Source organism: Puntigrus tetrazona, chromosome 7 (assembly GCF_018831695.1).
Source record: "Puntigrus tetrazona isolate hp1 chromosome 7, ASM1883169v1, whole genome shotgun sequence".
NCBI classification, from domain to species: domain Eukaryota; kingdom Metazoa; phylum Chordata; class Actinopteri; order Cypriniformes; family Cyprinidae; genus Puntigrus; species Puntigrus tetrazona.
The window spans coordinates 6,378,939-6,400,586 of NC_056705.1; the positions used below are offsets into that span (position 1 = coordinate 6,378,939).

Genomic DNA, 21,648 nt, shown 5'->3' on the forward strand with positions numbered 1-21,648 from the left:
CGCAGAAATCACACAATATTATGGAAAAGATTAAGAACTTTGTAGGAACTTTGGGATCTCTTTGTCTGGTCTGAGTATGTAAGCAAAGTGACAAAACATAACAAGGCGTGTAGTAGTATGTCTTCATACACCACACTATGTACTTTCTCAAAACCAGGTATAATGACCTTTTATGTTTGTGTTATTTTTGTACTGCTGATCAGTTGTGCAAATGTTTGTAAATTTAACCAATTTGGAAACTGTTCTTGCCTGGCAAAATAAATGTTAATCTTGGTTAACTTATAATATTGTTTGAAATAACTTTTCTAGTAGGTTAGTGACTTCTGAGGTTTTCCTCATTGTTGGCGTGCTAGAGTGAGTCAGATCAACGATCGATGGATGGAGCCGCCTTGAGATCTTGACTTCTTTCCACCAAACTGGCTTAGCATGCTATTACTTAGGGAACGCATTAAAAAATTACTCTTTTTGAGTCTATTGAGGAAATGGCTGCATTAAGGTAAGCGATCTACGGGGTAGCCTCTGACTAAGACCTGGACTAGCCCAGATGTGTCGTGAGTCTGTTCTGGCCAAACAAGGTCTCTAAACGACCCAGACTTCTAATGAACGAAAAGTCGAAACTAGGAAATATTAGAGTTAATTAATGATCCAAATTTAAATCACAACTAGAGGGATCAGCATTTACATTTATATAAATATAACTAAAATCACAAAAGATTGGAGTCAGATAAAATGATGGGAAGGGTCAGAATTAAAATTGGAAAAACAAAAGATTAATATAAGGGAATATAAATGATTTTTAAAAAAGCGCAAAGAAAAGACTGAACGCGCATTCACCTTCGACCAGGGTCTCTGGATTCCGTTCTTCAGGAAAGGGGGGACCCTCACAAAATGTGAGTATTATATGTTTTAGTGCCTGTGAAAGTAAATGTATGTAGAACCATATTTTACAAAACATTATGAATTCTCATGATATCTGTAATATAATATTGTCCTTTAGCTGACTTGTTTTCTCTGTCATCGTAGTAGAATGGGAGGGAAAAATAAAAATAAAATGACCTAGCCCGTGTTCCTTTTAATCACATGACGCACTAAAGAAAACCGGTATTACTGGAAGAGGAGGAGAAAATTTCCTTGAGACTAACATACAACTCATGATGAACTATACAACACTATTCACATGGATATGTAAGTATTATTTAATTGAAACTCATTCAAGATAGCACTATACATGCTACTATATTATTATTGTTTTTTTTTTTTTTTTACTTTTTACGAGATTTAACTACTGTTGGTTTAAGGGTGAGTTAAGGAGTAAGGGATAGGTCAACAGTGTAATTATAGTAAGTACAATGCAAAACTGACATTATTATGTTTATTAATAATATCAGATAATAAAAATATTGGGTTCTAATGTTGTTTGATTCCCAATGTTCTTCGAATATATATATATATATATTTTGTTTAAATGCCATATCTACTTTGTCTTCCACAGAGGAAATAAAAAGCCATAGAGGTTTGGAATGAAATGTGGGTGAATAAATGAGGACAATCCTTGTGTGAACATTTCCTTTATCTCCAGCAGCAATGGAATTACCCAGCAACCTCAGTCGGCAGAATAGCATGTAAGAGAATTTCTATATTAATAACTCTTAAAAGAGAAAGAATAATAGGTGTTTAAACATTTTAAACATTATATAAACATTGCACTCTGGAAATGTTGGGACATTTGAAAACAAAAGAGTCAAATTACATGAGACAATATTTTATTCACAACAGAACAGAAAACAAAGATTTGAACTGAGAAACTGTATACTTTTATTCACAAAATGAGCTCATTTTAAAAGCAATGCCTGCTGCAGGTCTCAAAAGCATAGGCACAGGGCAAAAAATAGTTGAAAAAAATATGACATGTTTAAAAGGTTCAGCTTGGAGTTAATTGACATCAGGTCTGTAATATTATTAGCTATAAAACTGATGTCTTACAGAAGCAGAGTCTTTCAGAAGTCACTCTGTGAAAGACTGCTTAAAGAGATTGTGGAATACTTTTTTAAAAGCTTTGCAAATCTCATAATCTACAGTCAAAATATTCAGAAAAATCGCTGTACGTAGAGAGATACGGCTGAAGACCTTTGTTGGGTGCCTTTGGAAGGCACTATGAATGCTGAGAGGTATATAAAAGTTTTAGAGTAACAAGTGCTCCCCTCCAGATGTCTTTTTCAGGGAAGGCATTGTGTACTTCAGCAGGACAATGCAAAACCATATACTGCAGCTATTACAACAGCATGGCTTCATAGTAGAAGAGTCCCGAGCTGAACTGATCTGCAGCAGTCTAGATCCTTCACCTGCAGAGAAAACATCAAAAGACAAACCCTTCAGAAGCTGGAAAACTATACTGAGCAAGAATCAGACCAAATTCCAATACCAAAACTCCAGAAACTCATAACCTTGTTGCCCAATAGTTGTTCCAGCTATTCTAAGACCTGTGGCAGACATCAAATTGGAAATCAGCTAGTTTAGTTTAAACATTTGTTATGTTATCTATGTTTTCTTCTTTCACTTGAAATTTTTCAAATGTTTTATACATAACTACAGATATAGTGTAAAATTGTTGCTACACAAACTTTCTGACAAATGCTTGCCTAAATCTGCAGAAAACCAAACGTTCCACCACGCAGACCAATCCTGATTCATCGAGGGCCACCAAAATGCATACAGAGAGGAAAGTTCTTGATGAGAATGGAAAAGTTTGAAAATAGACTTTTGGGAAGAAAGAGCGTAAGAAAACCAAAATGAACCTATGGGATAAAAGACACCAGTAAACCAAACAAAATCATTCTGCTGGTGGGAGAGACTGGTGTTGACAAGACAACTCTCATCAAATACATGGTCAACTATTTACTCGGGGTGAAGTTTGAGAGTTGTTTAGAGTTGACTTCAGACGTCCTGATCGAGCGCATTCGATTTGAAGCATCCATCAGCAACTTACAGCTGCGAGTTCAAGAGAAAGAGCAGAAAAAGGCTGAAAAACCTCAGATTCAGGAGGCAATGATACAAAACAAGAACAAGATTGAGGAACGCAGAAACTTTGCAATTCATTTAAAAAAGACAGATGAAGGTGCCCATTGAGAGCAAGTCGTGGAAGAACAGGAAGGCGAAAACTGTCATGAGTTTGACTGCTGGTGGGTTTCTAATCCCAGCAAATGTGAAGTTATGAAAGACGGCTTCTGCACCGTGTGCACGGGAAAGTGTCACCACAGCAAACACGTCAAAGACAACAAGAAATATGTAATTAGAACCTCAAGCACCACTATAGATTATGACTTTTTAAAAAAGCAATATGAAGAAGCCAGTCTGAGACATATTTGGCTTTAATGCAACATCTTGACAAAGATCTCAAGAAGAATGAAACCCAAAAGTCAATTCTTCTGTCTGAAGCAAACCGGACCATCAAGAATCTGTCTCAGATTGCGTTAAAACCAGACTCTGCCTTCACTCTTCAGCACCTGGACTTCTTCATCCCCAGAGTGAGAGAAGCTGGGAAAGAAAACTGGGTCCTAGAGCTGGAGGAGATGAGGAGAAAAGCTGAAACTGAAGAAGTGAATAAAGATGCTCTGAGTTATCTTAAAGCTGGTCTGACAAAATTAATGCAGTAACCACATATATATTTGCAATATGAATACATTGTTTTATCACATTTTTTAAATACCCCCAACATTAAATGTTAAACTAATGAAATAAACATTAAATATAATAAATTATCATTATAAAACATTGTGCATTAATCTTGTTATCTACTTATCTACTGACACTTAGTCAGTCAAGCATTAAAATATAACTTTATGATAATTTAGCATTATATGATGACAGAATTTCTAGTAATTATCAGCAATTTGATTACACTTATTAAACTATATATTTAGTGTGTGTGATTAATTTTAATCACAATGTCTACATTCGATCAAATTGATTTGCTAATATGTTTTGTAGATTACGTTATAAATAAATTGTTAGATTGAAGATTAAGTGATTAGATGAAGACTAACTAATTTACAAAACATGACTATACGTTTATAAATGATTATTAAGTGATACAAATATTTAAGTTATCTTAAGTTAAATCGCATCATGAAATAATCCTTAGTAAAAGGTTAAAACACTGAAAAAAGTTTTCAAATATTTTTTCAAGGTAAGTGTTAGTAAACCATATTTTAGTTACGTAAAATAATAAGTTAGTCAACTAAATTTGTTGATTTAAATAAAGCTAAAAGTTAAACATGTCAGTAATTGACTAGTTAATTTCCTAGTAATTTTAGGCCTATTTTTAATCACATGTAAGTCATTGAAATGCCAATTTATATATTAACTAGTATCTTATTAACCATTTACCGAGAATGTTTATTTTGTGACATGTACAATCTGTCATAGGTTATGTTAAAAATAGCATATTACTTAATTATTTGTGAAAATGTATTCATGTTTTGTAAATGATTACTCAACATCTAACCACTAAATGATTTATAACTCCATCTACATAACATAGATAAATATATTAACATATCACTTAGAAATTATATGAGCACAGTTATGTTTTGTAAATAATTAGTTCACCATTAATTAAATCACTTATAAATGCCTTACAACTGGATGTTATTATGAAGTGTTACCAGGTGCTCACATGATATATCAATATAAAGTCAGATGCCCTGTGAAATGCTCTCTGACAGCAAATGCAATGAGTTTGTTTCCTTCTTTTCTGAGAAGATAAGTGTAACGTCACGCCAGCAGAGGGAGCTGTTTGTAGCAGCAGTGAAGTCACATCAGCTGCCACCGCTGGGGAGGCAGCACACACACACACACACACACACACACACACACCTCATTCACTTGTCACACTTTCCCTTTTGTTGCCGCTATCAGAGTAGCGGGTGCACACGTGATACACATGGACATTCACCCATTTCAGCACTCTCCCATTGTTCATATTAATTTACCGGCCATTTCATACATTTGCATCTGTTGTTTTGTCCCTGTGATGTTTGTCTGTGTGGGCGTGGTCAGTCTCAGTGGTGGCCGATCACGACATCACGGCTTTCCTGACAGGGCAGCGCAACCGTAACCGAACTGCAACCGTAACCGCAACCGAAACATTCATTGCCCAAGACGCTGTAGTGCTGTATCCAAGCATGTTAACAGAAAGCTGAGTGGAAGAAAAGGATGCACAACCAACCGAGAGAACTGCAGCTTTATGAGAATTGTCAAGGCAAAATCAATTCAAGAATTTGAGTGAACTTCACAAGAAATGAACTGAGGCTGGGGAAAAGGCATCAAGAGCCACCACACAGACGTGTCAAGGAATCAGGCTACAGTTCATATTCCTATTGTTGAGCCACTCCTGAACCACAGACAACATCAGAGGTGTCTTATCTGGGCTAAGAGAAGAACCGGACTGTTGCCCAGTGGTCCAAAGTCCTCTTTTCAGATGAGAGCAAGTCTGGAGGAAGGGTGGAGAAGCTCATAGCCCAAGTTGTCTGAAGTCCTGTGTTAAGTTTCCACAGTCTGTGATGATTTGGGGTTCGGTGTCATCTGCTGGTGTTGGTCCATTGTGTTTTTTGAAAACCAGTGTCACTGCACCGGTTTACCAAGAAATTTGAGCACTTCATGCTGACCTGCTTTTTGAAGACGCCGATTTCATTTTCCAGCAGGACTAGCACCTGTCCACACTGCCAAAAGCACCAGAAGTTGATTAAATGACCATGGTGTTGGTGTTCTTGACTGGCCAGCAAACTCACCAGACCTGAACCCCAAAGAGAATCTATCGGGTACTGTCAAGAGGAAAAAGAGAAACAAGAGACCAAAAAATGCAAAGGAGCTGAAAGTACCACTTTCCATACCACTGAGACAGTAATTAAAGCAAAAGGAGCTTCTACCAAGTATTAAGTACACGTACAGCAAATGAACTTTCCAGAAGGCCAACAATTGACTAAAATGACATCTATGTCAACCCTAGAATGGAAAAGTCAGAATAACTTTGACTATGGGGCATTATTCACCACAACCCACAAGGCCTTTGCCTTGTTTATACAGTTTTGTTTGAAGTGAACTGAATTCACTGTCTACATTTTGCATTATTGTCTGTTGAGTAGCAGGGCATGAGACATGTGGTCCTCAATGTTATAATTGACAAATAGGATTTTTGGGGAATTTTGTTCTTTTTATCTGAAGGAATTCCAGAAGGTCAAGCTGAGCTAATGAAAAATAAATTAAGAGTAACATTTTGGAATTTAATTGTAATGTGATATTTTGTGCTCTTCATCTTTTGCGAAAATTAGGGAATGCAAGACCAGGTCTAGCAGATGAAGTCTTGCTCTCAGTTAATTTGTTTGCTCCTAAAAAAATGGCGGAATTGCAAATGGCCAAACAGCTGACATCAAAACAGATTTCCGTAATGCCTTTGGCGATGTGCAAGAAGGCTGACACAGAGTGGTTTCGCAGAGCACGCAGATAAAGACAAGATGCAAATCTGTGGATTTGACTGATTCTACATTTCAAATGGATTATATTCTATTGACTTTGGAAAACCTGCACCCTCTGTGTCCATGGCTAGAATGACACAGTGAAATTATTTTAGTTAAACCTGGTCAAAAGTTCACATTAAACCAATTATTGCTAACAGTGAGAGACAAACGTGTCCTCTGGCTGAAGCTGGTACATCAATCAATCAATCACTCATTTTATTTATATAGCGCTTTTAACAACACAGGTTGCATCAAAGCACTGTACAGTATAATGACAGGGATGTATAATGACGAAAGTGACCAATTTCTTATTAAATGCAGAGACGGTCTCTGTAGTCAATTCAACGATAGTCACTAGAAGTTAAGTGTCCCCAACCAAGAAGATAGAGGCGACATGGTACAGTATGACAGAAGCAACCTGTTCTTTTGGACATGTAGAAGGTAAAACTATGGCCTGATCACTCAAACTTTTAGAAGCATGTTTTTTATAACGATTAATTGCAAGCAAACTTCCATAATCAAATGATTTCATGATTGAAGGTTCTTTCAAGTGAGCGGCCGTACAAATTAGAGGCCAGTGGTCATAGCACGTTCGTGCTCTTCTGAATAAACAATTTGGGAACATTTACATTTCAATTAACATTCATGGTTTTTGGAACATGTTTTAAGCAAATGACTTGAGGACAAGTCGTTGTGAATAAGAAAAACAAGTGACATTCCAAGAAAGGAACATCAGAAGTGTAGATAAAAGTGATATAGAGTGCCAAAGGTTTACTGCATTGCTATATAAACTCCTTTCAAGTAGCTCTGACAGGCATAAAGAAACAAAATGCAAATTTGTGCTATATATTGAGAAGTCTGTAAGATGGGAGAGAAAACACACATTTAAAATTAAGATGGGAAAACTGACATTCACAGTAAATCACTTCAGTGGCACCTTTATTATCATTATTTTATGAATGCAAACAGTAATGGAGTACAGGTTCATTTTCCTTCAGCATTGCTGACAAAAAAGTTTTGGTGAATTTTGGTCAACACCTAACAATCAGTGTAAGCATGTCAACGTGAAATTTGTTCTTTGACTTGCTTTAGATAAAGTGTATGCGGAAGAGATAATTTACACTTTTAATAGCAATTATTTTGATACCATTAATATCTAAACTTGAGCTACAAATAACTTTAATACAAATTTGTTCACTTGTTTTGTTGCTAAATATATTTAGATTTATTTTTTGAGGGTTAGGGGATATAAAATAAAAGTTAGGGTTAGTAAAAAAGTAATAAGATTTTATGGAAAGTCACAGAAACCCTATTTATATTTGTGTGTGTGTGTTATTGAATAACACGTTCAAAAGAAGTGCATTTATTTTAAATAGAAATGCTTTTTAACAATATACGCTGTCATTCAAAAGTTTGGAGCAAGCACATTTTTATAATTTTTTTAATCTGAAAGAATGGAAACTTTTATTCAGCGAGGCTGGAGTAATGACTGATGGGAATTTAGCTTAGCCTCACACATATACATTATATTAAGTATATTAAAATAGAAACCCATTATTTTAATTGGTACTTTTTTACTACTGGTTTTTTTTTCAGGTCCAGTCAGAAAGAAAAGTGGGAGGAAAACTAGGATCATGTGACTCTGTTGTAACTCAAACCAATATATTTAAACCAGGAACAGCATTCATTCAAACCTTCTCAAACAACAGCAGAAAGAATCACAAAAATCGCTTGACATGAAGATGAGAGTTTTCTACAAGAGTCTGCTGTTTCTGCTGGGTAAGTAAAACATACATATCTTACATATCATTCAGACAGAAAAACACTATATAGAAATACAGAATATATTTTTAAAGAATTAATCCAACAAAATAGGCTTAAGACGCCAAAATCGTGAGCATCATTCTGTGTTTCTCATTTCACGTTTTTTTCTCAGTTTGGACAAAGACAGGAGGAGAAGGTGAGATTTTGAGAATTAAACACTATTTTATCTTTTAGTTCGTGCTGCTGTGAAATATTTTCACATGCTGAAAACCCATTAACTTAGCTATAAATAATTGTAAAAAACAAAGGTTTTCCCTTGAATGTATTCCAGTGAACATAGCGACACAGGGCACAGCCGATCAGTCCACAACGCATATTGCCTGGTATGCCACGAACGCTCTGGATGGGTTGAACTCCACCTGCACTCATACAGAGTTACAGAGTAACCCGTGGTGGAGGCTGGACCTGAAGACGACGTACAGAGTGTACAGAGTGACCATCACTAACAGACCCGACTGCTGTGCAGAGAGGATAAACGGGGCGGAGATTCGGGTCGGATCAGATCTTTTTAACAACCCGGTGTGAGTCTCTCTGGTATATTCTGGCCAACTGGTAACTTCATACAAAAGTGTCTGTGTGTGTGTGTGTGTGTGTGTGTGTGTGCATGTGTTTAGACTACAGTATGTATTCAGTTCAGTGATGGGATTGTCTTCTTCTAATTAATTGTTCTCACTGGTCATTTTTTGAACAATTCATTTCAAAGATTAGTCATAAGTCATTTGTTCCTGAATTCATACTGTAAAAAGTAAGTGTACTTTTAACTGTAAAAACAAAAAATATATATATATTAACAGTAAGTTCATGTTCAAGGAAAAACTGTAAAACATTTAACCAGACATACTGAAATTTTAAAGTAAAATTATGTTATTGTACAGTTTTTCGAAGTAAATATAACAAATGTATAATTTACAGTCAACACGTAGTTTACTAGTGCTGTACAGTGCATATGCAAAAAATATAAATGGCATTAATAAAGCACATACACTGACAAGCTACACAATCAAATGCGTTTCACCTGAGTATGAATGCGATATTGTGTAGCTAGTCATTGATCTAGGCTCCATCTGCAATGGACATCGCAGAACTGCCTTTACTGACAAGATGCGAATGACAATCATTGTGCAGCTCTATTCTTTACTCCACAGTAGATCAGGAAAACTAGGATGTCTGGTGTATTCAAAGCCATCAACAGGGATAGGAGAAGAACATTTGTATGAAGACTCATAGTAATAATGAGCAACAAAAATCACTGGAACTCACTCTTTCATCTTTCTCCAGATGTGCTGTAGTTTCTTCTATTCCAGTGGGAGCTACTTCCAGCTACTTGTGTAATTGGATGAAGGGACGCTATGTTACTGTGAATATTCCTGGAGATTCAAAGTATCTTACTCTCTGTGAAGTGGGAGTCTACGGGATTATAGGTAATTCAGAGCTACTTAAAAGACACAGTTCATAACAAAATAAGCTAGTAATAAGCTAGTACACCATCGATCCATTTTCCAAACAGTGTTTTTATGGCACACATATAATAAGGGTTTATACTGGGACTATTTAAGCTCTGGTAGGTACCTCACACCATGTGTCACATAACACCACTGCTGAGGAACATCAAACAGCCGTCAAATGAAAACATTTCTTAAAAATGATTTCAGGCAGATATGATGCATTCCTAAGAAGCTTCCTCAACAACATTCAAAGTTCATCAATTAAATTGACTAAAACTCTTTCTTGACACTATGACATCTTCCAGACAATTTGGCAACAGGAAGAACCGTCACACAGTCATCAACCTATCCTGGCCTCTGGACTGCTGATCGAGCCATTGATTCAAATCCAGATTTCATGCAGCCGTGGTCAACATGTTCCTCAACCGATATTCAGACTAACCCATGGTGGAGGCTTGATCTGGGCTCTGTGTACAGAGTTAATAGAGTCGTCGTCACAAACAGAATAGACTGCTGTCCAGAACGAATAAACGGAGCTGAGATTCACATCGGAAACTCCTTGGAGAACGACGGCAACAACAATCCCATGTGAGATCCTCTTTCAGTGACTTCATATCCATAAACAACCCCTGAAACACACATGAAGTCTGAATGAGGTTTTCTCCATCTCTCTTTAGATGTGCTGTGATTTCTAGTATTCCAGCTGGCGCTTCCTCCACCTTCACATGTAGTAATAAGGCTGGACGATATGTAAATCTGTTCATTCCTGGAGATTCAAAGATTCTTAATCTGTGTAACATTGAGGTCTATGAAGAAGGTGTGATCAAACAAAGAAGATTTTAGTGCTTTAATTAAAATAGGATATTTATGCTTTCTGAACATCTGAAACAGTTCTTAAACACTTGCATGCTCTCAGCTTTCAGTATCACTTCTTAAAACACATCTGTGTTTGACTGTTGCAGGTAAACCTGTGTTTAATGCCTTCTAGATTTTCTTTTCCTTAGAGGAACACTGCACAGCCTCTCTCTGCCTCTGTTTAATCTGCTGTAGATAATGTAGACTCTATGCATATTACTTTTTGCATTTCTTTTCTCTTCTATATATGTTCACACTCATGTCCCCTTTTACATCCTTTTTTTCCCCCAAGACGACACTTGTGAAGAGGGAACTTGAAGTCTGAGTCCGTCTGAAACTCCAGCTCCAGTCACAGGTGAGAGAGACAGACATGCAGAAGTATGAACATCACGTCACACTGAGATCTGCTCATTCACTTTCAGTCCGTTCTGGTGGAAAGAGGCTTTTCTGACGAGAAGAGAGAGATGATGATGATGATGATGATGATGGCTGAACCTAAACTATCTTCAAATCAGCTTTGCTCTTTATTTACTGCACATGCTGGACATTTCTCCATTTCTTAATGTTGGTCACAAAGTTGCATGTCAAAAGTGAACCTTTCCTTGTTACTTTAAACTAATTTCTATGGAAAACAAGTTTAACAAGTTTAATTTATTAATGATAAAATGTCACATGGTAAACTGTTAAATATATGATCATTCAACATGTTTTATTCTGTACTTTAATGAATTGCTGTATTAAAACAAACACAACTAATTGTGAGCGTGTTATTGTTTATAAAATGTTTTTGTTTAAGACTCACATTTAAGCAGTTTTATATATCATTGGAACCCAAAATCTTATGGTGGCGACATCTGACAAATTTGCCATTTCTTTCACAAACAAAAGTCCTTACTTTAAATGAACTCACAAAATAGACGGCTGGCAACTACTAAACCGACTCAATCATGAATTATAGAAGGAATATGCGTTGTAACAAAATCATGTGATGTATGTATCCTTCAGGTCAACCGATGTAAACCAATCTGAGGATGCACTTTTGGGTCAACATCTTAAATGAATGCTTGTGAAGGGACAAGACTTCTAGAGGAAGGCCGAAGTAATGGCTATAAAACACCTGCTTCATTCTGGCTGGAGGGAAAGGCTTGATTGCATCATTTGCCCGTAGCAATAGCTCCATCTTCTGAGAAAGAGCAGCTCTTCTGGTCATGAGTGTGTTAGATTTGTATGAATAACCTTGCTTTGACAATAACCAGTCATATTAGCTGCGCTGAGGGAATACAATTTTGCTTAGGGCACCATATAGGCTCAGGCCAGCCCTGCTAAGAAGTCTGGGTCTGTGAATTGGGACACAGCTATAGTGACTGACAGATAGGGAACCATACTAATAATAGTGCTGTATGGTATTTTTCAGTCGATTTATAACACTCAAATTACAGAGACACAACATTAACAGGTTGTTTAAACCAAATCGGCTGATATAAACTGCTTCACATAAATATTCAAATTACCTTAAAGGTGATTTTTTAAAACAGATTCTTGTATTTAAAAAAAAGGATGCAGAAGTGTTCGATTTGAAAAATAAAAATGCATAGAAATCATGCTCAGAAACCCATAGCACATTTCATAATTATGAAGCAATACATTGAATGAAACATTTCATTTATCTCCATCAACTGACATTTTCTGAGCTTCTTTCCACAAAAAAGGACATCAACGTTATTTACATAGGCAAAATAAACCCAGTCAAATGAAGTGCACAACCAAGTGCATAGGGGACAAGAAAAATGCTGGAGGATCTGAAGATCCTCGAATGCAGCCTGTGTGTGTTTTTGCTTCAAGTGAACAACCATACATGCGTATTGTGCATTTATTTTATATTCATTTATGTATTCTTCATTCATTCATTCATTCATTATAATTTAAGCAGTTTATTGTTTAAAACAAATAAACTTTTAATAATCACTATTATTTTATTAATCACTGACATTTTATTTAACACTTTTTATGCTGGTCAGACGAAGTCTGAGCACTGAAACACACACACAACTAAAACTATTCAATAAACTTCGCTACTGTTTTATCATCATCACTTTGTCCCCTGCCACTGGCTTTTTTTCCCTCAATCAATTTCTTGGCTGATAGAAGACTGTTATTGCCGTTTTAGGTACGTTTTAGCAGGTTTTGAGTATTAGACTATTTTGCTAGTGAGCTGTTTGATAACAATGAATCGTCTGAGAGCTAGTGCTCTACTGGCTTCAAGCCAGGGAGAGCAGGAGATGTCAGATGAGGATGATGAAGTTAAGTCCTCCTGAGTTGCTGGAGGTTATGCCACACGAGGCTTGACTTGCCGTGGAAGCAGACCAAGAAAGTAATGCCCTAAGGGCTGCTTTGATGAATGTTATCTTTCTGACCGAGGTCCTCCAGACCAAGTGAGCCTTCCATTTCTTCATGTCTCATCCCGCATTCGTATGTATCAGCATACTAGTTATGGCAATATTGAGGGGATGCAATACTGGCATATCTCGACCTAAGTATCAGAGGCGGCGCTCTCGTCCAGGCCAGAGTAAGACCTGAGTCTACTCATCTCCCTCTGAGAGTATTAACATCTGCTCTTATCTTCCTAACCCCTTAATTCCTTACCCAATCAGGTCCATACCGTAATGCTGCAGCCTCATTGGTTGAGCCCTGTTCAAGTTATAAGACTTCATGATGTGCTCCCGATGTCCTGGCGAGGTGTTTTGCTTCATAATCCTGTCCCAGCAAGGACAGGCTACTCACATTTTGCCTTAAGGTGTTTACCAATGGATTGAGATCCATCATTCTTGAACCAGAGCCCTATGTACATGAGAAGGGAACGAGACACTGCGTCCTCTAGTATGACGTGGATGATGTGTTTGCTCGGCACCCTTTTCTATTGTGTAGGCGCCAAATAACGACATCATAGGCGGTCACCATATTTAGGTGTATGCTTTAGACACCAGTCAGGCTGAAGACGCTCCCCATAGTGACCCCTAGATGACGCAGTGTCTCGTTCCCTTTACGAGGAACCATGGTTACATACATAACCCCAGACGATTTCTAGGACATAGGTAGCATTTTCACTAATATCTGATACAGCCGTAGAGATTTTGCATTGGTTACATGATCCCAAAAATGGAAAAGTCAGAATAACTTTGATTATGGGGCATCATTCACCACAATCCACACTATGACTCAAGGCTTTTGCCTTGTTTATACAGTTTCCGAATTTAACAATTCAGTGTCAACATTCTATAAATGTCTTTTGCACTGCACTATTGTGTATTGAGTAGCAGGACGTGTGACAAGTGGCACTATATTAAAATGTCCAAACATAATTTTTGTGAAATTTTAGTTCTTTTTATCTGAAGTAATCCCAGATGGTCAAGATGGTACAGAGCTAAATGACGCTTTGTTTCTAAGAGTGGAAAACATTTAGACAATTTGTTCTTAATTGATTTTCTGTGCTGTTCATCTTTTGCAAAAAAACAGGAAATGCAAAGCAGGTCAAGCAGTAGCTACAGATTAAAAGTTGTGCTCTCAGTTAATTTGGTTACTCTAAATGCGAGTTGGGAAATGGAAAAACAGCTGACATCAACACAGATTTACGTGATGCCTTTGGCGTTGTGCAGGACTCTGAAGAAGGCTGGCACAGAGTGGTTTCAGCTCACAGACAAAGCCAAGATGCAAATCTGTGGATTTGACTGATTCTACATTAGACTCCAAACATTGTGTATCTGAGTGACCAGAAAAGGAGGAAATGTTAATTTTTTAAACAATATGGGCAATTTTAGGGAATGTGGAAGACGTTTATGAACATGTAATGTCAAATTTTAGAGGTTTTCATGAAATGCTGTTTTGAATATAGTTGCCAAATATTTAAAGAACATTCCCAGATGCACTCTCAGCAATAAAAGTTCAAAAGGCACACTTTTAGTAATAATATGTACCTTTAAGATGCCGAAACGAACCCTTTTGAAAAGGTACTGCCCCAGTTATAGCTTTTGTACCTTTTTTCCTAAAGTGTGTGGAATGTTACACACTACTACACTTAAATGGTCAGTTATTTCAGAAAGTCTGTGAGCTTCATTGGATTTCCATAGTACCACAATGAGAATCTCCATTTGAAAAAGTTAATCCCACTCTGGAGTCATATTGGCAAACATGACAGGAAAGGTATTGCACGATGTGCTTCTATTATTTTTGCTCATAATATCAGCTTATCAGCCCAGTCTTGGCTGAAAGTCAGATGTTGCTATTAGTGATCTTGCTGAGGTGTGTGTGTGTGTGTGTGTGTGTGCACTTACCCAGCAGGCACACAAAGTCACATGACATTGATATTTGGTTATATTTTGGTTGCGACAGCGGGTGACCAAAATCCAACGTAAATTCATCTTTTGGTTGAACCTTCAGGGATTCTTTCTCAAAGGTGCATACAAATCTCATTATCAATTGATCTATTTCCACTATTTGATTTGAATTTGGAATTTTTGCCAATATTTTGCAATTTCAAACTGTTTCAAACTGATAATCTTGTCAGACAACTTAAATACTAGGGCACCGAAACACTGCTGGGATGCCAAGACACCAAGAGATGCCAAAGATGAAAAGTGTTGAAAAAGTAAGAAAAGGTAAAAGCATGTGAAATATGAAGTGGCAAAGAAAATGAGGATAAGGATTATGTTTTTTAACATTTGAGTGAGACACATAATTTAGATTAGTATTGTAATCAAAATGGTTTCATATGATTAAGAGGGGGAATGTAGGATCATCAAATCGCAGACTGTCTGTGTGTGTGTGTTTTCCTTCAAGCGGGCAACCAAACATTTGCGTTGTGTTTTACTTTCCTTCTTTTCTATTCATTCGGTGGGCATAATGACGACTCGGTTGCAGTAACAGACTTTCTTGCTCGTCTTAAGAAACAATGTGGGAACATTTACATTCACGGTTTTTGGAGCACGTTTTAAGCAAACGTGGAAAACCATGAATAAGAAAAACTAAAACAAGTGACGTAGATGCAAGTGCAAATGGCATTTTGTATTTCAGATGTATTTTTAAAAAAATTCTGAAATTCTAAAATTCAGTCGCTTCATTTGATTTACCGAATTTAAAAAAAAACACATGAATACAAACCTTAAGAGTACATTTTCCTCAATATACGACGAGCAATTTTAATAGCGTTGCCATTTTGACCATCACTAAACTGAAGTTACAAATATTACTTTATCTTGTTTGGCTGCTAAAATGTTTAAGGAAATACTTTTGTGTGTGTGTGTGTGTGTGTGTGTGTGTGTGTGTGTACAATTTGTTTTCTAGCTCCAGACATGTAGGAGGAGACTCTGATGAAACATGAACTGATATTTCTTCCAGGAACAACTTTCATTCAAAACTCCTCAAACAACCGCAGAAGGAATCACACGTCTCTTGGAATGAACATGACAGTTTTCTACAAGAGTCTGCTGTTTTTAGTGGGTAAGTTCATCACACCAGTACGTCTCACACCTTACTGACCAACAGTCTGTTTTCAGCTTCATCTTTCAGACAGAGAAACACAGAAGACCCTACATTATAACTAAATGTGTTGGGTTTTGGTACAGATCTAAATAGCCTTAATTTTACAAGCTAAATTATATAAAAAAACTCTTCGTTTTAGAGATTACACTCAATTTTAACCACATAGAAAATATTGTTAAAGCATAAATCCAATGAAATATGGGCTTATGCTCATAAGAAGAATTGATTTATTTAAAATACTAAGCATCATTCTGTGTTTCTCATTTCAAGGTTTTTCTCAGTTCAGACAGAGGCATACGAAGAAGGTGAGATTTTGTATGGTTTTTGTTAGTGAAATATTTTCAGATGCATGATTAAAACCTTTTTAAACCTAAAAAACCGAACAGGGCTATACAGAATAAAAAAAAAAATTGAAATGTAAACAAGGTTGACTCATGAACGTATTCCAGTGAGCGTAGCAAAATGGGGCACAGCCGCTCAGTCCACAACGGCCCCGAATAACTGGAGTGCCAGAAAAGCTCTGGATGGGTCGAGCTCCACCTGCACTCATACACAGTTACAGAGTAACCCGTGGTGGAGGCTGGACCTGAAGAAGACGTACAGAGTGAGCAGAGTGACCATCACTAACAGACCCGACTGCTGTGCAGAGAGGATAAACGGGCGGAGATCAGGATTGGAAGAAGTTCTTCAGATCTTTCCACAAACCAAATGTGAGTCTCTATATTCTTATATACAGATTCTGGGAGTTGGTACCTTTATATAAACACTGTGTGTGTGTGTGTGTGTGTTTGTGTGTGCGTGCTGTGGCAATGATCAATGGATGAAACACTGGTTTACCTACCCAAATGGTCAGGTTGATGATGGCAGCTCATGTCCCACAGGCAGTTCACCTCCAGTGAACAGACTGGAAATTTCTCATACTCTTATGCCACTTCATTTTCTCATGCAGTCAAAAGCACTTTCAGTTAAAACGGTAATAACAGGATATTGGCGAAACAGATTTGGTAAACATTTTTTAGCGCTGAGCTATACAGTACAGCCAATCACAGACAACTGTTGATTTCCTGAACACCTCTAAATGCCAAACCTTACCACTCCTAAGAGTTCTCCTAAATAACACAAAGTTTTTAGCTGAGTTTTTGCTTAAAACCTATTCACAGAACTGCTGAGACGTCTTAAGCTAACAACATGTGCGGGGCTATAAATGTTTTTTCTGCTATAATCTATTAACGCAATATGAATCCGGTGAAGAGAGCATGCTTTAATGACATACTGACAGTGGCACTGCGCAGAAGATGGACTAACATTAGGTATAAGGAAAGCAAAAGTGAAACTTAAAAACAGAAAGTAAAGGAAAGAGATTGCAGACTCAAACATGGGGTTCATTTTCGCTAGCAAAAGTAGCGACGACATCTTTCCCATAAAGCAACTCCAACTACAGGAGCCTGTTAACTCAAAAGGCGCAGTGCTTTATGCTGCGACTAAATCATCATATTCTTTATAATCAATGTGTTGAATTGGTTCAGAATTCACTCTGAATGATTCAAAAGAGTCAACAGCTCACTGATTCAATGACTGTAATGTCCTTATAAGTCACCTTCTTGTAATACCTGTGCAATACAACGAACCTTACCAAACCGGGCTGGTCTGGGAAGCACTGATGTAGAGGTTCATTGATTATAAAGATCGTTGATTTATAAAATTAGTACCGGATCACAACTGCATACATTTTCAATTCCAATGCAATTAACTGAAATTTCACCTGACTGGTTTGGTCGTCTATTTGTTGAGTAGGGTGCACCCTCTAGGCTATGCAAATTTCCTACAATACAACAATTTTGAGATCACCATAAAGGATATTCAATGTTTACGATTAATAACTTTGGCAGTTCACTTAATTAAATCCAGAAGTAACTCCTTAGGGTTAAACACCAGAGCAAATAAACAGTTCAGAACGAACTTCAAAAGATTCAGTTGGAAAGTTCAATTCAAAAAAGGCAGGCCAGGAAATTCCTGTGAAAAAATAAAAGATCCGACTCAAAAGATTCGGTTCAGAAATCCAAAAATCTGTAGAATCACAGAAAAAATTATTCAGTTCAATCGTTCCGCATGACAAAAATATATCCGTCAGAGCAAACGAAAAATACTCAGTCTCTCTCTCAAAAAAAGTTCAGTTCGTTTTATGACATAAACAACCCAAACTCCCTTACTTGTTCCCTCAGGTGATGGTTGGAAGTTAATTCTCACAAGATTCAGTGCTAATCCCGCTCGAAAAGCTACACGTAACTCCAACGAAGGACAAAAGCTCCATACGTAACGTGTAGTTGTGAGTTCACAACACGTTAAATTCACTGTTTTCAGTTACACATCAATATATACATGCACTTATTGTGCCGTTTTACATTTAACCATCACGTTTTCATCCTACTTTCATTACGTTGCTTAAACAGAACCCACTCGTTCGTCATAATCAACAATTATAAACATATACATGAACTCATATACAGTACATAACCATTTTAACCATCACATCATGCTTGCCATTAGCGTTTGAGTATTTAAACACGTTTTCGCTCTCTCTCCATTGAATATATCAGTTCACATTCAGTCATGTTTACGGCAGTCTGGAAAACGCATACTCACCAATTTCAGAGACAACAAAACATACGAAAACCTCTGTTTCAATCCTCTCTGACGATATTTAAAATAAAAAAATGTCTCTTACCAGCATCGAAGAGAAAAATAAAACGCTAACACCATCCAGCAACTAGCGTGGTGGGCGGGACTCCATTTAAACGTCGTCTAATTGGACAATCGTTAAAATGTCAATCATCACACTAAACCTAAATTACACAATTTTCTTGAATTCTTTTACTCACTTCTGTTTAATTTACCATTTGCTGTATGAGTCTTTAATTATTTCCATTTTATAATTAATTTTCAAAATTATACAGGGTAGGTTTTGAAGCATAGATGCTGGTTTGGTCCCGAGCTCATGACCAGCATCTATGCTTCAAAACCGAAAGTAATAAGCAGCAAAATCACAGGAACTCACTCTTTCATCTCTGTCCAGATGTACTGTAGTGTCTTCTATTCCAGCGGGAGCTACTTCCAGCTACTCATGTAATTGGATGCAGGGACGCTATGTTACTGTGAATATTCCTGGAGATTCAAAGTATCTTAGTCTCTGTGAAGTGGAAGTCTACGTGATGTTAGGTAATTTAGAGCTTATTAAATAACCTGCATTGAACACTTTCCAGAGGAATTAACTTAACTGGCTTGAAATAAAAGCTTTTATACACAACATACTTTTATACAGCAATACACAATAAAGCGCTATAAATGCTTTATTCATTCATTCTGGCAGTGTTTTAAAGTTAAAGTTTTATTTTAACTTTTATTTTTGAATTGCTTTGTGTGAAATGAGGCTAATTTCACTTAAATGGTACAATTCTCATAAAGAGACTCTAGATGTTTGTGTGTTCACGTCCTCATTTGGTGAGACAATAAATGTTAATATCTCGGCAAATGTCAGTATATGTAGTAAACAAAACGCGCGTCTGTTGCGCCATAGAGACGCAGAGAAATGACAAGCCATTGTGTAAGTCAGGTACACTTTATTTGTCTTTGTCAAGAGTATAAATAAAGTGTATGCCTGTGAGTAATGCTAACTAAAACCATTCCATGACATCGTACAGGTAATTTGGCAACAGGACGAACCGCCACACAGTCATCAACGTTAGGTCTCAATTATGCCGGACAAGCTATTGACTTCTATCCATGGACATCGTGTTCCTCAACCGATACTCAGACTAACCCATGGTGGAGGCTTGATCTGGGCTCTGTGTACAGAGTTAATAGAGTCGTTGTCACAAACAGACTAGACTGCTGTCCAGAACGAATAAACGGAGCTGAGATTCACATCGGAAACTCTTTGGAGAACGACGGCAACAACAACCCCAGGTGAGATCCTCTTTCAGTGACTTCATATCCATAAACAACCCCTGAAACACATATGAAGTCTGAGTGAGGTTTTCTCCATCTCTCTTTAGATGTGCTGTGATTCCTAGTATTCCAGCTGGCGCTTCCTCCACCTTCACATGTAACGATATGCAGGGTCGATACGTCAATCTGTTCATTCCTGGAGATTTAAAGACTCTTATTCTGTGTAACGTGGAGGTCTATGGAGAAGGTATGATCAAACGGGTGTTTTAGGAAAAGTGTTGTAGTAAAAATAATAACTGCTTCACAGTGGTTGAAATGTGGATATATTTAAAACTTCAACAATTGCATGCTTTCAGCTTTAAAAAAAATTTACTGCATAAAACACGTGTCTGACTATCGCAGGCAAACCCGTATTTAATGTCATACATTGTGATTTTTGAGTATCACCACGCAGCCTCTCATTGCATCGGTTTAATCTGCTGTGGATATTGTAGATTCAATTAATTTTATTAATTTGTATTATTTGCATGTAGCATTTGCTTTCCTCTTCTGTGCGTGTTCACTCTCGTGCCTCTTAGATCTGTTTTTCGAAGAAGTCTCTTGTGAAGATGAACCTGCAGTTTGAATCAGTCTGAACCTCCAGCTCCAGTCAGAGGTGAGAGAGACAGACATACAGAAGTATTAAATCACATCAAATTAATAGCAGTTTTAAGAGAACTCACCTCATTTCAGCTTCAGTCGGCCTTGGTGTAAAGAGGGACTTCTGACGTGAAGAAAGAGATGATGATGGCTCTCTTCACATCAAATTTTATGTTCTTTATTTAGGCTACTGTACATGCGGGAATTTTCTCCATTTTTTAGTAGTGATCATAAAGTTGTATGTAAAAATGTACTTACTGATTATTGCTGCTTTAAAGCTATTTGTATTGTATAATGTGCAAGCACTTCACAATAAAGGCAGTGTCAATTAAAAGTATAGATTAAATTTTATTTTACTATATTACATTACATTTTCAGCTATAGCGAAGGCATTAGTATATAACAACAATAAAATATATAGAAAAGGTACACCTCGTGTAACTTTCTAAAGTGTCAGACTGCTAAGTCTGTAAGCATTTCGCCGGGCTCCTTCCCTCCAACCGGCTCTAAACTGACTCAGGAAATCAGAGTAGGAAGGGAAGGTTATTCTTCTGCCCTCCCACATGGGGGTAGTCCAATCCAGCGTTCTCCACGTCAACAGCGAGCACACAAAAGCCAACTTGCTAGCATCTGTAGGGTTGGATGAAAAAATGGGATCATTGCAACAGAAAACCCTTACACTTGGCGGGCTTGCAATCAAACATGTCAGACAGCGACAGACAAGTAGAGGTCGCATTGGCGCTCACGCTGGGCTTGATTTGAGCAAAGAGCAGAACTTCTCACTGAGGGCACAGCTTATCAATCAATCAATCAATCATTTTTATTTATATAGCGCTTTTAACAACACAGGTTGCATCAAAGCACTGTACAGTATAATGACAGAGATGTAT

The 21,648-nt window shown here is 37.2% G+C and overlaps 1 protein-coding gene, 1 long non-coding RNA gene and 2 pseudogenes across 2 annotated transcripts; all 4 read left to right on the forward strand.

Moving 5' to 3' along the window:
- The first annotated feature begins 728 nt into the window (after positions 1 to 728).
- LOC122349047 lies at positions 729 to 2,773 on the forward strand. The gene is made up of 3 exons (XR_006251400.1): positions 729 to 1,185; positions 1,493 to 1,622; positions 2,652 to 2,773. It is a non-coding gene; the product is annotated as an uncharacterized LOC122349047 (long non-coding RNA).
- A 22-nt stretch (positions 2,774 to 2,795) lies between these two features.
- LOC122349030 lies at positions 2,796 to 6,239 on the forward strand (annotated as a pseudogene).
- Positions 6,240 to 7,986: 1,747 nt separating this feature from the next.
- Positions 7,987 to 11,386, forward strand: LOC122349023. The gene is made up of 8 exons (XM_043244945.1): positions 7,987 to 8,294; positions 8,452 to 8,475; positions 8,611 to 8,860; positions 9,618 to 9,760; positions 10,090 to 10,372; positions 10,462 to 10,601; positions 10,932 to 10,994; positions 11,062 to 11,386. The coding sequence occupies exons 1-7, from the start codon at positions 8,252 to 8,254 to the stop codon at positions 10,955 to 10,957; spliced, it is 909 nt and encodes a 302-aa protein (XP_043100880.1). The 5' UTR covers positions 7,987 to 8,251; the 3' UTR covers positions 10,958 to 10,994; positions 11,062 to 11,386.
- Positions 11,387 to 12,864: 1,478 nt separating this feature from the next.
- On the forward strand, positions 12,865 to 21,059 carry LOC122349450 (annotated as a pseudogene).
- The last annotated feature ends 589 nt before the right edge of the window (positions 21,060 to 21,648 follow it).

Excerpts from the sequence above, each read along its gene's own strand:
- LOC122349023 (XM_043244945.1), top strand. The coding sequence starts at position 8,252 with ATGAAGATGAGAGTTTTCTACAAGAGTCTGCTGTTTCTGCTGG. Across the intron at positions 8,476-8,610 it reads GACAAAGACAGGAGGAGAAG|TGAACATAGCGACACAGGGC; the intron begins GTGAGATTTTGA and ends AATGTATTCCAG. Across the intron at positions 9,761-10,089 it reads GGGAGTCTACGGGATTATAG|ACAATTTGGCAACAGGAAGA; the intron begins GTAATTCAGAGC and ends GACATCTTCCAG.